The sequence below is a fragment of the Pyricularia grisea genome (genome assembly GCF_004355905.1).
Source record: "Pyricularia grisea strain NI907 chromosome Unknown Pyricularia_grisea_NI907_Scaffold_7, whole genome shotgun sequence".
NCBI lineage: Eukaryota > Fungi > Ascomycota > Sordariomycetes > Magnaporthales > Pyriculariaceae > Pyricularia > Pyricularia grisea.
In genome coordinates this window covers 1257961-1271481 of record NW_022156720.1, presented here as the reverse complement: position 1 = coordinate 1271481, position 13521 = coordinate 1257961, and the positions used below count along the sequence as shown (strand labels likewise).

Sequence of the window (13521 nt, the reverse complement as noted above, 5' to 3'; positions counted from 1 at the left end):
ATGAATATTCTTTTCTTTTTTTTTTTTTTTTTTTTTTTTTTTTTTTTTTTTTTTTTTCTTTTTTTCCTCTTTTTCTTCTCCCGCTCTCCTTTTATGTCCAAATTCGATGCAAGCAATGCCCCCGGTGTTTAGATGTCTATGAAGGTGGCATGGGATGGGCCGCGCGCTTTTTCCTGCCCTTTTCTGCTAATCTATCGCTCCCCAACTTCTCGCCAGTTTTTTCCAAGAGCTTCCCCAGCTTGCTATCGCCGTTCCGAGAGTTCGTTGTCGTATCGCCTTCTTCGGAGACTTGTGGATAGGACGTACCACTCAATCCGTCCCGGTTGGCGTGATAATCCTCCACGACACTTTCGCTGTCGTCGTCGTCACTCTCATGTCCCTCAGCTTCTCTGGCCAGTCGTACCTCCTCTGGGTGGTCCCTGATCCATTTTTCCGTCACCAAGGGAAACGATCGACCCGATGAGCCATCGTATGAAGCTCCGGTTGTGCTCGACATGGATGCTATGGACGAGGAAGTATGTGCTGGGATTGATGGTACGGTAGTGATGTGTATCACGGGCTTTGAAATCACAATCTCCTCGCAGCCTCGTATATCTTCGTCACTGTTGGATTTGCGGCTGCTAACGGGATCGGGACTGAGGCTGTCTCTCTGACGAGAGTCGCAGTCGGAACTTTTGGCGCAACTTTCCGTCCGGGGCGGTGATGGGAAATGTGAATGAGGCTCGCCAATTGTGTCTGGCCTGGCTGGGGAAATCTCGGTGGTCATATGCTGTTTCTCTACTTCAGTTCAACTCTAGAGTATGTCAAGCAAACAGATTGGTTCGGAGGGGAAGAAGAAATATCCGCGGCAGTGTTATGTGCTCATGGCAGGGCTTCTCACATTTTGTGGTTTCCGATCCTCTTCTGTCATCTTTGCCAAGTATATCGACCTCGAACTGCTGAATCGAGTCATCGTATTGAGGTAGCAGTCAGCTAAAATTCAGGAGGAAAAAAAGGTTGATGGAAGAAGAAAAATTACAGCTTTATCATACCACACACATTCCCCCCCTCAATCTCAGTTCGAGTTCTCTTGGTTATATAAGTAGGCAGTGTTTATTTAACTGTCGGTCTCAGTTGCGTGGCCTCAGACTTTTCAAACAACACTAGACTAGCGTCTGCTTGCTGATCACGGCTGCTCTACTGTTGGCCCGCGACCCCTTTTTCTTGAGCTGCGAGCTTCATCACGCCAATAGTAGCCCATACGGCCCGCTTGTACCAACTACCCAACGTAGTGCTAGTCTAGTGCTGGTTTCAGGATAGATAAATGCAAGGCATCAGTAATTTGACTTTACGATAAATATTTTTGTGGACTCTTACTCAGAGCCTACGTCACAGAATAATATCGATTTACGACGTTTCCAAAGTCTTCCGTGGAATAGACTAGAACGGATATACATCAATCAAATATGATTGAGACGGGAGGCTTTGATAATGGCTAGCTCGTCTTTTGGTGGACGCAAAAATGTCACTACCAGGAGGACAATATACCCGTGCATGATGCCAAGATGCGCTCATTACAAGTTATCTTACAGTTCACAGCTTGCAGCCCCTTTCGACCTCATCAACAATAGCACCGCTCATCATAAGCGGAGCAGACCTAGTCGAATCGTGAGCCGGTCCAAACAAGACCATCTCTCTACCGCCCCTGGTCCCCCACCAGGCGACACCAAGGGCGGCCCTCTCCACGTCCATTTCTCCACTCACAAGGACGTCCCAAAAGCGCCGCTTCACCACCTCCCTCAAGTCTGGATCCTCAACCTTGTTGAGTGATATCGCAGCAACAGTAAGCCAGTCCTCCACAATAGACAAGGGCAAGAACGGGAGCGAATCAATCATGGCGAGCACAAGCGCGGTTTGTTCCGACATGGGAGCCGCCATGGCAGCTGGCTCGCCGCTCTCCTGCGCAGCCACGGCTGCGGCTGATTCTCCTGGTCCTGGAGGCAGTGGTATTTTGCCGGCCGTAGTATCCGCACGGAAGCGCATCATTTCGAGGAGCGTCTCTGCAAGTTCAGGATGTGTGGCCGAGATTGGGAAAGGTGGTGATATAATTTGCATGATGGTCTTGGTTGCCATGCGAAACTGCCGAGCTGATATACGGCTTGGAAACGACTCGAACAAAATCTCTGCATAAGGGGGAACCAGTTTCACGGTAAGAGGTGCATTCTGGGGGCAGCAGAGCACCGATAGGACGGCGCTGTGGGCCGCCTCGAAAAGTTCAACCATGCGAAGTGTCGGCATCGCTCGGCTTGAAGCAGGAGAAATATAAACCATTGCTGGCCGGACAATAAGAGTCTCGCACGCATCCGGTGTGAGACTGAGAGGGAGATGTTCGGCCAGAGACAGGTAAAAGAGATCCAACACTCGATCAAGGGCATTGAGCGGCACCTGCCCAATGCTGGCGCTTGGTGGGAACATTTGGCGAAGAAGCTCAACACATGCACCCCCATTCTTAGTCAGTATGTCGATGGATCCGAGATATATGAAAGAATACACCTGAAACGCGCTGTTGCCTGGCCGTGATGAGATGAAGTGCAGGTTCCGTAGGACGAGCAACGTCTTGGACGCAGTGGTCGTTGCGAGTGTTGAATGGCCACTGATACGCGAGTCTAGCAAGGCTCGCGACACGACTGCCTGCAAAACAAAAGCGCAGGCAAACATGATGTTCTTTTGCGTCTGAAGCATGATCGGCCAGGTAATTTGCGCAGTTCCCTGGGTGAGGTGTGCCGGCACGTCCAGTGGCTCCAGCTGTGATAGTCGATTTGCCCTCCAGTGCTGCATCAGTTGCGTTGAGAAGCTCAGGAGGCGGTCCTGTGCGTGCAGCACCAGTTGCGAGGACTTTGCGTTCTCGATTGCATAGGCCGCCATCTTGGCCAGAGGTCCTAATGATCTGACCAAGGGCCGCGACGAGACGTGTTGTAGGCGGACAAAGGACGGCGAGGTTTGCGGCCATTCCAAAAGTCCAAGTCCATCCACACGTAGGTCATTATTTACGTCTGCGCCGATAAACATACCCCCATCAAGACCCTCAATGCCAAACATGGACTCCAGGGCAGCAGGCACCAGTGCGTCGGCATCTATCGATGCCCTTGCCTGTTCTGAGAGTAGTGGGAATGCATAAGTGAGCGCCACAGCGACGGCAGTCCTTGTAGGTTCCGGACTGTTTGTTTCTTTGGCGTCGGCCAACGCTATGCTTGCCGCCCTGGCAACGGCATCCTCAAGGGTACGTCTCATGGCGGGAGAGAGCGACTGCCGGTGGCTACCTTCGAACCCTGTCAAGACGCCTGTCAAGCATAGAAGATGCTGCCAGCGCGCCGACCTATCGTCAGCACCGCGGGCCACGGCGCGTGCCCAGCCCTCGCTTCCGTGTATTGTGTGGCTAAGCCTCCCGTCTACTTCGGCAGTGCGCACACGCAGGGCAGCCGTGCTGAAAACCGACATGACCCGTAGACAGGTTTGACTCGGACTGGCGTGCGGATGCCATATAGCGTGGGCGCTTAGGAAGTGTGAGGTGAGCAGCGAAATGTTAAGCGGGTTCGTAAGTGTCGCGAGAAGGGATACAGTTGTGCCGAGGATCTGATCCGTCTTGGGCGCATCGTGTACATTTTGAAAGAGGCCAAGCACTGTCGTCAGGAGCCTGTCTGTCGCCATTGCAACCACTTTTGATATTTTGATAGCCGCGACTTTCTTTTTACCCCAAGGCACTTTGCACACTACATTAGGTAGGTAATGTTGTTGTTCGGCGTTTTGAGATGAGTAGGTAACTACCAACCTACGTAGGTAGCAAAGTAGTTAAGGTAGGTAAGTACCGAATCTCAATTCACATGCAGCGATCCACCGAGGTTCGCGTGAGATGGATACCTACCTAGGTACTTCAGCGACAATCAAATACCCCACATATAACCGACACAGAAGACCCACTACTAGACCTAGAGTGGAGTTGTACACCCGGGCTGAATTGTTTGCTTGGCCCAGCGATCAAAGGCGACCCTGACCAAATCCTACTTACCTACTCCGCCAGCATCATCTTACCGTAGACATCCTATCCCAAACTTGACCGAAGCCAAAACCAACAAAGTTCCCAGCTGGCCACGACGGCAGGGCCTCATTGGCCCCCCGTCGCATCGCGCAATCATGGTGTTTACAAAGTAAGCCGACATTTCAGTGATGCATCTATTTGCCATGTCGAGTAATCGAAAAAAACGACCCACGCTCGCATCATGACTGACGTATTCCAACGCACATTACAGACTTTTTGCCCGCGCCGATGTCTTTTTCGGCAGCAACCCACCCGCAAACTACACGGCACCGCCTTTCCCGTCGCTTCACTGGCCATTGTATGAAGAAGGGCGCTTTCTTTATGGGGCCCGCGACATGACCGTCTTCACCTTGCTCTGGACCCTCAGCATCTACATGATCGTACACGTCGGCGCGGCAGCCCTCGCCATCACCATGCACCTGGGAAAGCGTTGGTCCAACTGGAAATATGTGTGGATTGTTCCCATCTTCTACATCCTCGTAGCGGGAAGTGAGGCCGTTTTAGCCGGGGGTCTCGTCGGTGCTATGTGCGTGCTGCAGCCCCTACATTCTTCTAACACTTGACGTCAACGCTCAGGCAGGCAGCCAGCCAGCCGGCAGCTAGCAACATTACAACTTGCTTTGTTGATTTGGGGAGCGGGCTCGCATTTTAACATTTTATCCGTGGTACAGACTTAGCGCCGTCTACATGTCTGGCCCCTTCCAGATGTCGACATGGGTTCCGTTTGTGTGGGGCCTTGTCAACGTCCTCGTCTTGATCATCTCGTCCTTCTCAATTCAGGGTGGCTTATGAGAAACGGGCGCGAAATGCACGAACAAATCCACATGGGACTGCGACGTGGTTGGAAAACTCATCGGTACCTTTCGCAGTCCCCGCCCGACCATAATTGTCTGTTGCTCCCAGTAGAACTAGGACCAAGACGGCTCCGCCGATACATCAATCTTCTTCAGTCGGCGCGCCGGGTTTCCCACGATGCACGAGAACGGGGCCACGTCTTTGGTGACAACGCTACCTGCACCGACGGTAGATCCTTTGCCTATGGTAACCCCTGCGAGGACGGTTACGTTGCCACCCAGCCAGCAATCCTCTTCTATAACGATGGGCTTGCCGAGTTCAGGACCGCGGGTGCCATTGCGGACCCTGGGGTCCAGTGGATGAGTGCCGCTGTAGAAGGAGCAGTTGGGACCAATAAGAGTCCTCGCGCCCACAGTGATGGTGCACGTATCGATCCACGTGCTGTTGGAGTTCACATAGACATTTTTCCCCAGCCTGAACGAAATAAAGCGATTGACCAAGGCGCTGTTAGCGGGTGGTTGGGAATCGGATAGACGGACACAAAACCAATCGAAGGCAGTTTCGAGTGTCTCGGGCCGATCTGCGTGGGAAAAGGGAGGAGAAAATTGTGAATATTATTACTTCACATTGTAGCCATAGTCCATCTTGGTTATCGGGGTATCAACCCATGGATATTCTTCGAATAGCGCATCGTCTTCTTCAGCCGTGGCAGCCACCGGCGGTAGTGGGGACTCATCACCCGCCAGCCTATCAAGTAAAGAAACCTATTCTCAGAAATCATGGATGCTGTTTGCTTTGCAATGAGCTGGGTGGGAGATGGACTCGGAACAGGACACACAATAGGAAGGACCCCTGTTGGCACCAAGGAAGGGATATCATGCGTTGTTCGTCGCCATATTGAACTAGACCTAACGTGGATCAGATACTTACTCGTTGAGGAGCTGGACGAGCTCCCTGCGCGAGACGTTTTGCTTGGCAATCTCGTTATACTTGTCCCTAGCTACCTGGCATTTTTGCCTGTCGGAGATGAGATCCGAAACAAAAGCGTAGTAAAGCTCGCCGGCAGCCATACGGCGTCGATTTTCGGCCGGGTCAATCGGCTGACCGTCGGGGGTGCGTGCAGCCATGGTCCAAGGTATTCGGCTAAGGTGGGTAGCTATTTGATAGTATGCGTAAGCAAGCCGTCGTCACTGAAGCCCAGTTTTAGTCTAGCATACTTCCCCTAGTTCTTTCTACAGTAAGGTAGTCAGTGTGAAGACTTTGGGGTTGGGTTCGTCACCATGGTCAGGTACATACCTAGGGACTCGTCCTCTGGGAAGATACCAACTTCTATTCGACGGTAGTCCTCACCTGATTATACACTTATAAAAGGTAGGTACCTAGGTAAGTAAGTACCTTAGGTAGCTGAGGTGATGCACCTCTCGGGGGTTTTTTTTTTGGTTCTTGCTTCGACCAAAGGAGTCTCGATTTTCCTTCCTTCTTTGTGTCTGTTCTTCTGCTGTTGTTGGTATACGTACTGTAGGTTTTTGATGATGAGTGGCTTAGTATTGTAGATTCGCCCACCCGACTATAGTACAGAAGCATTACGTACCTAGGTACCTACCCAGTACCTTGACTGAAGTGAGGGGTAAGAATTGACGCCCGCCGCTTGCGGAGGTGGACTGCGCTAGGCCAAATTGATCCAGGTGCATTCGGGGTTTGGTGGGTCAGTCGGGTCCAAAAAAAAATATCTCCTGCGTCTTGCTGTACCTATACCTCTAGAGACCTACGGTACTGTACCTCTTGCCAGACAGCCTTGTTCGCCCAAATGCGGCGTAGCAACACAACGAGTTCACCACATCATAACACGGCATGCAAACTTGCGCAGGAACAATAATAAGCAAAATCTACAAAAACGGCCCTACTCGTTCGACTGCATTTGATTCTCTCGAAGCTTGTGAGACATTGGTCGAAGGGGATAAAGGCCGAAGCTGTTGCTCATTCGTCTAAATACCATCAGCCCAGTTAACCTAAGCCTGTGCCTATTCTCGAGAGCTTTGTTTGAACCTTTTTTGCTCCCACAGAATTTGTCCAAAAGCCACAGGTCAGACAAAAGTGGCTGTCGTGGTCCTGTACACCCGCCCACGTTTTCCCACAACCTAGCTGCTGCTACCTTGCCTTAGGTGCCTACCTAGGTGCTTTTCTGGTCTAATCACCGCCCCGAGGCGCCAACGGCGTGACTTCATCACTCATAGGGGAACAATGGACGATGAATCGTTTGGTCAGCGACGGAGGCGAGTTGACCATGCTCAAAGGTGAGCAAGCCTTGCGTTACGTCAAGAGATTTCTTTTCTCTTCCCCTTTCCCCCTTCCCCCCCTTTCTTTTTCCCTCCTCCCTGTCCTTGTTCATTATCTCCCTCGCCTGTGTCGTCTTCGCTAGCTACAACAGCATTCTGTTTGCTGCTGTGCTATTTCATACGGCATAACAACGCCGTATCGCGTGTTTTCATCCATGACTTGACTTTCGCAATCTCTGGTCTTGATGGAGATGGAAGATAGCGATAGGTTGAGGGCCAACATAGACGTCAATATGCTGCTGTCTCCCTCCCCTAACAGCTTGTCATCGTGCCAGCCGCCACCTAAAAAGCTGAGCATCATGGTTCCAGCCTGCGTTGTCGACGCAACTGCATTAAATGGACGAGGTCACGGCAGCAAACACATATCGTGGGCGGATGGCAGCGGCATGGAGTGCTCTGCGACATGTTCGTCGTCGGCACCACCTCCACAACCCACACGTCGACGCCGCTCGAGGCAGTTCTTCGCGCCGCCAACCCCCTCACCCATCAACTTCAACGGCGCTGGTCCAGCCCACACCACAGGCCGCAAGAACCACGATCCAATGACCAAGACTGACCTGACTCTCCCTGTTCTCAGCCCCGTCGCCCAGTCCGCTTCGGCCGAAAACTCGCCCTTACATCCTTATATGCCAGGCCAGCCCAAGTCTCTCGCCGGCATTGCTATGCGCGCTTTCTGCCTGGGCTCCGTCCTGGCAGTTTCTGTTGTATCTACCACATCTATCCTGCTTCTGACCTCAAGCCCAATGTGGCGCCTCCCCTTCTTTGCCGGCGCCCTGGCAACACACCACTTCCTCGAGTTTTGGACCACCGCTGCCTACAACACTCCGGCGGCCAATGTCGACAGCTACCTCTTGACAGCCAACTGGCCCATGCAGACCATTGCATACGCATTCGCCGCACTCGAGTGTCTGCTGGTTTGCATCGTATTTCCGAGTCGCGCCTGGGCCCCAATGCACACAGGCCCGCTGCTGCTGCTTTTGGGCCTCGTCCTCACGGCAGTCGGTCAGCTCATCCGCTCTGCAGCCATGATTCAGGCCGGCCTGTCTTTTAATCACATCGTCCAGCAGGCTAGGGGTCCGCAGCACCATCTTGTCACGACAGGAATTTATGCCAAACTCCGTCACCCGAGTTACTTTGGTTACTTCTACTGGGCTCTGGGTTCACAGCTCGTGCTGGGAAATCTCGTTAGCACAATTGCATACAGCTTTGTCTTGTACCGTTTCTTCTCACGAAGGATTCGGCACGAAGAGGAGACCCTTGTGAGGTTCTTCGGAGAGGAGTACAATGATTACAAGAGGACTGTTGGCACAAAGATTCCTTTTATACCATGAAAGGAGATAGATTTCTAATTCGGCACTGCTCTGGGTGTTCTCGGTATTAGCTGTTTATTGGCTCCCACGCCCCTACTGGCGCTGGCTTTTCTTTGCTCATTACAAGACAATGTAAATCAACCATCTCTCGGCTTCAAATCATAGCAATCCCCGTACGACCACATAAGCTTTTGTCAATGAGAATGATTCATGGTTCTACTGTGATATTTTCACATTTCCCCAGGCTCACTCCATCCAATCTGAAGGATGTTATGCCTGACGAGGTAAGTCACTGGTAAACTGTACGAAAAGGCACCCGCATCCGATACTCCTTATCAGTGGCAAAGATCCCACAGTCAAAAACGCGCGACGCGCTATATAGACGTTAATACTGCTCCTCTCCAATCAGAAAAGTAAAGCAACGAATATAACGTATTCACTATTGACAGTGGAAGAAACCCCCCTGGTGCGACTGTTCACCACCACTAAATCTAGACAATTTAGCAGTCATATATTCTTTTGGAAATCTTGACCAGAACCAACCCATCACTTTCCATTCCCTTGCCATCAAGCAGGCGGATGACCCTGTACCCAGTCCTGAGCCTGTCGAGCCTGACGCATGCCCAAGCTGCTAGATCGTCCCTACCCAGCTCGTCATCACGAACAGTGAACCTCAAAAATGCGAGTTCCTCGACTACACCTTCAATAGCGGAGAAGTTAAGAATTTCGCCACCATAGTCAGGGTCAACCGTGCCCTTGATATTCTTAGTACGAGCCTTGAACTCGCCTTCCTTCTCTCGACCATTGTGTGGAACAGCATTAGCGCCCCCATGCCGTTCACCGGGCTCCTCCACATGGAGTTCACACTTGATGTATGGACGAAAGGACTTCACTTTCTCGTCCCCTGTCGGTAGGGGGATGTCCTGTGCGGCAAATACCTCGATAGCAAGATCGAGGGTTCGGTGTCTAACTGCGGTGGCCTGCGTTTGCCCAGGAGTTGAGGTCGGAGTTGCAGCCGACTTGCTACCTCGATAACCTGTTGAAAAAAAAAAAATGAAAAAGAAGGCAGCAGTGTCAGGCCCGACTTTCAGATCTTGATAGGGGTGTAGGTGGATTTGGAGCAAGCTTTGGGGTTGTGATGGTGAAATGCCGTCAACGTACCTTCTGGCTTGAGCAAGTAGCCCTTGGTACCTGCAAACATTCCTTCGTTGAGCATCCTATGATATCTGCCTGTTAGAAAACTTGCCGGCTAGATATTGCTTCCTCTGCTTGTAGAACTGAGAAAGAAACACTGCCATGATTGGGTTTGGCCTATGCTCTATCACAAAATTCAAGGGGCCGCAAAGGGATTCACAGTGCCTGCTGGAGGCTGTTGGAGTGAGGAAGGGGTTGGGATTTTACTCACATGCCCTCATCCCAGTTCTGCCAGTTCAATGCGACAATCTGAGTCCCTTTTCTCCAAAATACGACAGGATCAAGGTTGGAGGAGCCAATGCGCATGCCGGAGGGATAAGTTCGCATCAAGTAGTGCTTATTATGGTCAAATAGCTCTTGCCCGTACTTCTCGTGTAATTCCAACACAGCCTTCTCGGAAACCGAGAAGATGTGAGTCGGCATTACGGCCTCGGGCTGAGAGAGGCTCTTGAATGAGATCCCGCGAGTAAAAATGCCCATGTCACTGAGCTTTTGAATGATTTTGCTTTTCTTTTTTTTCTTTGGTGTGTCCACAGTTGGAGGCGTGGTTGAAGGAGAAAGCGTTTCTGTTGTTGACGACAACGAACCTGGCTTGGCAGAATCTGTTGCAGCCAGGGCAGCGCCAGCCTGAACATCCTCTGTCGGAGATGTTGAAGAGCCAACCGCATCAGCAGCATCAACTGGCGGAGCGTATTTTACCTTGATCAAAATCTTGTTTCGGAGAGTTTCGGGTGGCGGCAGCACTGCTGCATCTTCGGCTGGTTTGGGGACAAGATACCCCTGAAATGCCTCTTCCATTATGTTGACCATGCACAGCTGTTGTTCCGGCCCACAATGAACCTCAAGGCTGACTATAAGCGGTAGGTCCGAGGCTGTGAAGGCATCGTCTCTGATAGCGTAGCAAACGTCACGGAATGATACTTCGTTTGTGAGGGTATAGCCGTGATAGACCTTTGGCTCGATCACCTGCGCTTCGTGAGTCTGCGTCTTCTGCAGAGCAGATGAGTCCTGATCATTTCTGCTGGCCCTATTACTGCTATCACTGCCGCGGGTCAGAGGTGCGGGCGGTGGACCACCAGAGCTCTGAGAGTTTGATGCTGAAGCCGATGATTGTTTGGGCTCGGTTTTGCTTTCCACAAACTGACCCAGACGCTTGGCAAGGGACGATTCTCTAAAACGAGACGTGAGCGACTTGGGTATCTTGTCCTTGAGCTGACTAACGCGCTCTTTTCGTTTCGCATACTTTTCGGGATCATCATCGCCGCTGCTGATGCTTGAGACCTCAGCGTCAGAAGCATCCCCATCCCAGACGTCAACCTCAATACAACGACAACCGCGGCGTAAAACGTTGGTGTATGCTTCTGTGCTCGAAAGGCTGTAGAGCTGATTGCCGGTCAAGTAGGTGTTGTGGCTTGAGCTTATAAAGTAGCTTGCGAGAGGCCATGACAGATCCTGGTCTTTTGCAGGCCCAATGATGCTCGATTCCGGGGAGAGCATGTACGAGACGAAACCCTCCAGGTCCAGATCGGACTGCTTCAGCAAGGCTGACGGAGGCTCAGTACCGTCTTCGCCCTGGACAACCCGGAGAAAAGTGGCGATCTGATCCTTAGACCACTTCCCAGTGTTCTTGTCGGCATGTGACTTGAAAACTGTATCGACATAACGACTGAGCACGGGATTCAAAGTCGGCACCGAAGTGGCATCGCCGCTAACCCCACCTCCGGCCTGATGGGAGTCGCTTCCTTGCATCTGGTCTCCGTTCCCCTCGTCTGGGAGCTAATCTCTGGTGCTGGCGAAAGGCTGCAAGGCCCAAACTCTAACTGTCGGCGATAAACGCCCCGAACACGGATTTGCAAACGTTTGTGGGGGGTTTGTCCTTGGTTTAGATCGTCTGGCAGTGAGAAGAGGGGGATCAGAATAAAGTGCAAATTGGTCAAAATGCCCGTACGTACTGAGATGATGGTATTTATTGTGGTGCTGAACTTGGGCTGACAATATCATATGGAAGTTACTTCACGTGGTACACAGGTAAAGTGTTTTTTTTTTTTTTTTTTTTGGTTTTTTTTTTTTTACGACGAAATATCTCTTTTTTCCGTATCTCGACCCAGCAACCTGGCACAGAAACAAGTGTCTTGGTGGTTGCTGTACAAACATACCGATAGTAACAGACCCCTCCACAACCCAATCTGTGACAATGTGACAAGGGTGTAGGACCCTTCAGCGGGGATCTTGTCACGTCACCCCAAGTCGGCTGCCAGCTTAAACTTGGTCTCGCCTGTTGCGACAAAATTGATTCGTGCCTACCCTGAACTGGTTTGTCTGTCGTCCCCGTTTTGGACCAATTGGGAAACGATTGTCTAGCCGTGGGGTCGAGAGACAGTCTACATGTGAGTACTGTACTGTACCTTGTAGTCCAAAGCGACTCGCTAGTCGGTTCTCAGCTTTAAAAATAAGCATGATGATAAGAGGGATAGGTACTGATTAGGTATGTAGTCAATCTTTTAGTCGGCTAAATCAAGCTTAGAGGTAGGGGCACCAAAGGCAAGGTAGACACCTACTGTTACTGTAGCTTACAGTGAGTGCTACCTACCTACCTTACCTACCTAGGTGTACCATGTTGGATGGATTACCCCGCCAGGATGACCGACCCCACTGACAGCATCAGTTGGCAGCGCGCTTCTATTACTTACATTCATATACTTGTGTGGAAGACATCTATGAGGCCGCCTTTATAAGTACACTAGACTCATTTTGGACATATTTAGGCTCTTCTGCGCCGCTTACTTCAAAGTCAGGTATTTCTCTCACTTCAACTCCTGACCTAATCATGGCACATCACACGTATATTATTAGTCTAGTAGGTCCCTCATAGAAAGTATTAACCTACCTATACTTCAATGTTTACAGGCTTCCAGTGTCTGGCCAGCGCAAAACACCGGTTGTCTCCTGGTTTGTCGCAAATTCTACAGCAAAACTGCGTGGCTGCAACATGACTACTTCGTATGAGGATCAGAAATCGCCCCATGCCAATCTTGGAAAAGAAAAACAAAGAAGAATAAAGATTTAAGGCTCCCGGCTTCCTGCTGCAGGATAAAAACATGAAGAGGGTTGCATCGTGAATCTTGGGGGCTTGGGGCTTGTACAGTCTAGACCGTTCACCTTTGATGTGACGCCATGCCGCCGCAATGGCCTGAATTAGTCTAGACTAGTATGCCGTACCTGTCGCACCCAAAAAATCGTACCTGACAAATGGGCTGCTATCGGACCTCCTTGCCAGTTTGCCGGTATACGGTATGTTACAGCAAAGCGAGAAGGAGAGAGAGGGAGCATGGGTTGAGATGAACAACTCAGCCAAGCATGACGCTGATGCTCGCGTGCCAAGTCCAGCTCACCTAGCTGCTGTATTCAACCTTTTTGGAGGATCAACCATGGCTTTGAGGGGTAAACAAAGAACGTTTCTCAGTAAACATGTTCTCTTCCTCATTCTCTCTCGCATTTCCTTGCTTCCGTTTACTACTATCCAAAGGAGGACCGATCCGTATATTTACTCAATGTTTGTTTTGCCAGCCACTTGATCTCTATGAGCCTCGGTTTTGGCTGTCATGAGCTTTTTATTATTTTTATTTTATTGTTTTATTTTCTGTTCACTTTGGGAAGCACGCGAGCTGGAGCAAATGATCCTCAAAAGTACGTTGGTGGTAAATACCGATCAGCGTTTTTTCTTTTTTTTTTTTTTTTTTTTTTTTTTTTTTTTTTTTTTTTTTTTTTTTTTTTTTTTTTTTTTACCGCACAATGACGCTATTGTATGAAG

General features: G+C 50.6%; 7 protein-coding genes across 7 annotated transcripts; 3 read left to right on the top strand and 4 right to left on the bottom strand.

The window, feature by feature from the left end:
* Positions 1–136: 136 nt before the first annotated feature.
* On the bottom strand, positions 137–910 carry PgNI_09386 (uncharacterized protein; the record flags this gene model as incomplete). The annotated part of the gene is made up of 2 exons (XM_031129370.1): positions 137–769; positions 881–910. The coding sequence occupies 2 exons, from the start codon at positions 908–910 to the stop codon at positions 137–139; spliced, it is 663 nt and encodes a 220-aa protein (XP_030978107.1).
* A 662-nt stretch (positions 911–1572) lies between these two features.
* PgNI_09385 (uncharacterized protein) lies at positions 1573–3687 on the bottom strand (the record flags this gene model as incomplete). Its single annotated transcript, XM_031129369.1, has 1 exon — positions 1573–3687. The coding sequence occupies one exon, from the start codon at positions 3685–3687 to the stop codon at positions 1573–1575; it is 2115 nt and encodes a 704-aa protein (XP_030978068.1).
* Positions 3688–4057: 370 nt separating this feature from the next.
* On the bottom strand, positions 4058–6385 carry PgNI_09383 (uncharacterized protein). Its single transcript, XM_031129367.1, has 5 exons — positions 6167–6385; positions 5801–6026; positions 5492–5617; positions 4285–5344; positions 4058–4182 (listed from the first exon to the last, which is right to left on the bottom strand). The coding sequence occupies exons 2-4, from the start codon at positions 5995–5997 to the stop codon at positions 4984–4986; spliced, it is 684 nt and encodes a 227-aa protein (XP_030978064.1). The 5' UTR covers positions 5998–6026; positions 6167–6385; the 3' UTR covers positions 4058–4182; positions 4285–4983.
* Positions 4171–4867, top strand: PgNI_09384 (uncharacterized protein; the record flags this gene model as incomplete). Its single annotated transcript, XM_031129368.1, has 3 exons — positions 4171–4184; positions 4287–4601; positions 4747–4867. The coding sequence occupies 3 exons, from the start codon at positions 4171–4173 to the stop codon at positions 4865–4867; spliced, it is 450 nt and encodes a 149-aa protein (XP_030978069.1).
* Positions 6386–6709: 324 nt separating the features above from the next.
* PgNI_09381 (uncharacterized protein) lies at positions 6710–11760 on the bottom strand. Its single transcript, XM_031129365.1, has 3 exons — positions 9922–11760; positions 9678–9733; positions 6710–9552 (listed from the first exon to the last, which is right to left on the bottom strand). The coding sequence occupies exons 1-3, from the start codon at positions 11457–11459 to the stop codon at positions 9017–9019; spliced, it is 2130 nt and encodes a 709-aa protein (XP_030978066.1). The 5' UTR covers positions 11460–11760; the 3' UTR covers positions 6710–9016.
* PgNI_09382 (uncharacterized protein) lies at positions 7392–8537 on the top strand (the record flags this gene model as incomplete). The annotated part of the gene is made up of 1 exon (XM_031129366.1): positions 7392–8537. The coding sequence occupies one exon, from the start codon at positions 7392–7394 to the stop codon at positions 8535–8537; it is 1146 nt and encodes a 381-aa protein (XP_030978065.1).
* A 1288-nt stretch (positions 11761–13048) lies between the features above and the next one.
* On the top strand, positions 13049–13285 carry PgNI_09380 (uncharacterized protein; the record flags this gene model as incomplete). Its single annotated transcript, XM_031129364.1, has 1 exon — positions 13049–13285. One exon carries the CDS (start codon positions 13049–13051, stop codon positions 13283–13285), a length of 237 nt encoding a protein of 78 aa, XP_030978067.1.
* Between the last annotated feature and the right edge of the window lie 236 nt (positions 13286–13521).

Bases quoted from the DNA above. Each gene is read 5' to 3' on its own strand.
- PgNI_09381 (XM_031129365.1), bottom strand. From the start codon at position 11,459: ATGCAAGGAAGCGACTCCCATCAGGCCGGAGGTGGGGTTAGCGGCGAT. The intron at 9,734-9,921 runs GTGAGTAAAATC...CAGATATCATAG, and splicing joins CAGAACTGGGATGAGGGCAT to GATGCTCAACGAAGGAATGT. The intron at 9,553-9,677 runs GTACGTTGACGG...TTTTTTCAACAG, and splicing joins CTACTTGCTCAAGCCAGAAG to GTTATCGAGGTAGCAAGTCG.
- PgNI_09383 (XM_031129367.1), bottom strand. From the start codon at position 5,997: ATGGCTGCACGCACCCCCGACGGTCAGCCGATTGACCCGGCCGAAAAT. The intron at 5,618-5,800 runs GTAAGTATCTGA...TTTACTTGATAG, and splicing joins CTCGTCCAGCTCCTCAACGA to GCTGGCGGGTGATGAGTCCC. The intron at 5,345-5,491 runs GTAATAATATTC...TATTTCGTTCAG, and splicing joins GACTATGGCTACAATGTGAA to GCTGGGGAAAAATGTCTATG.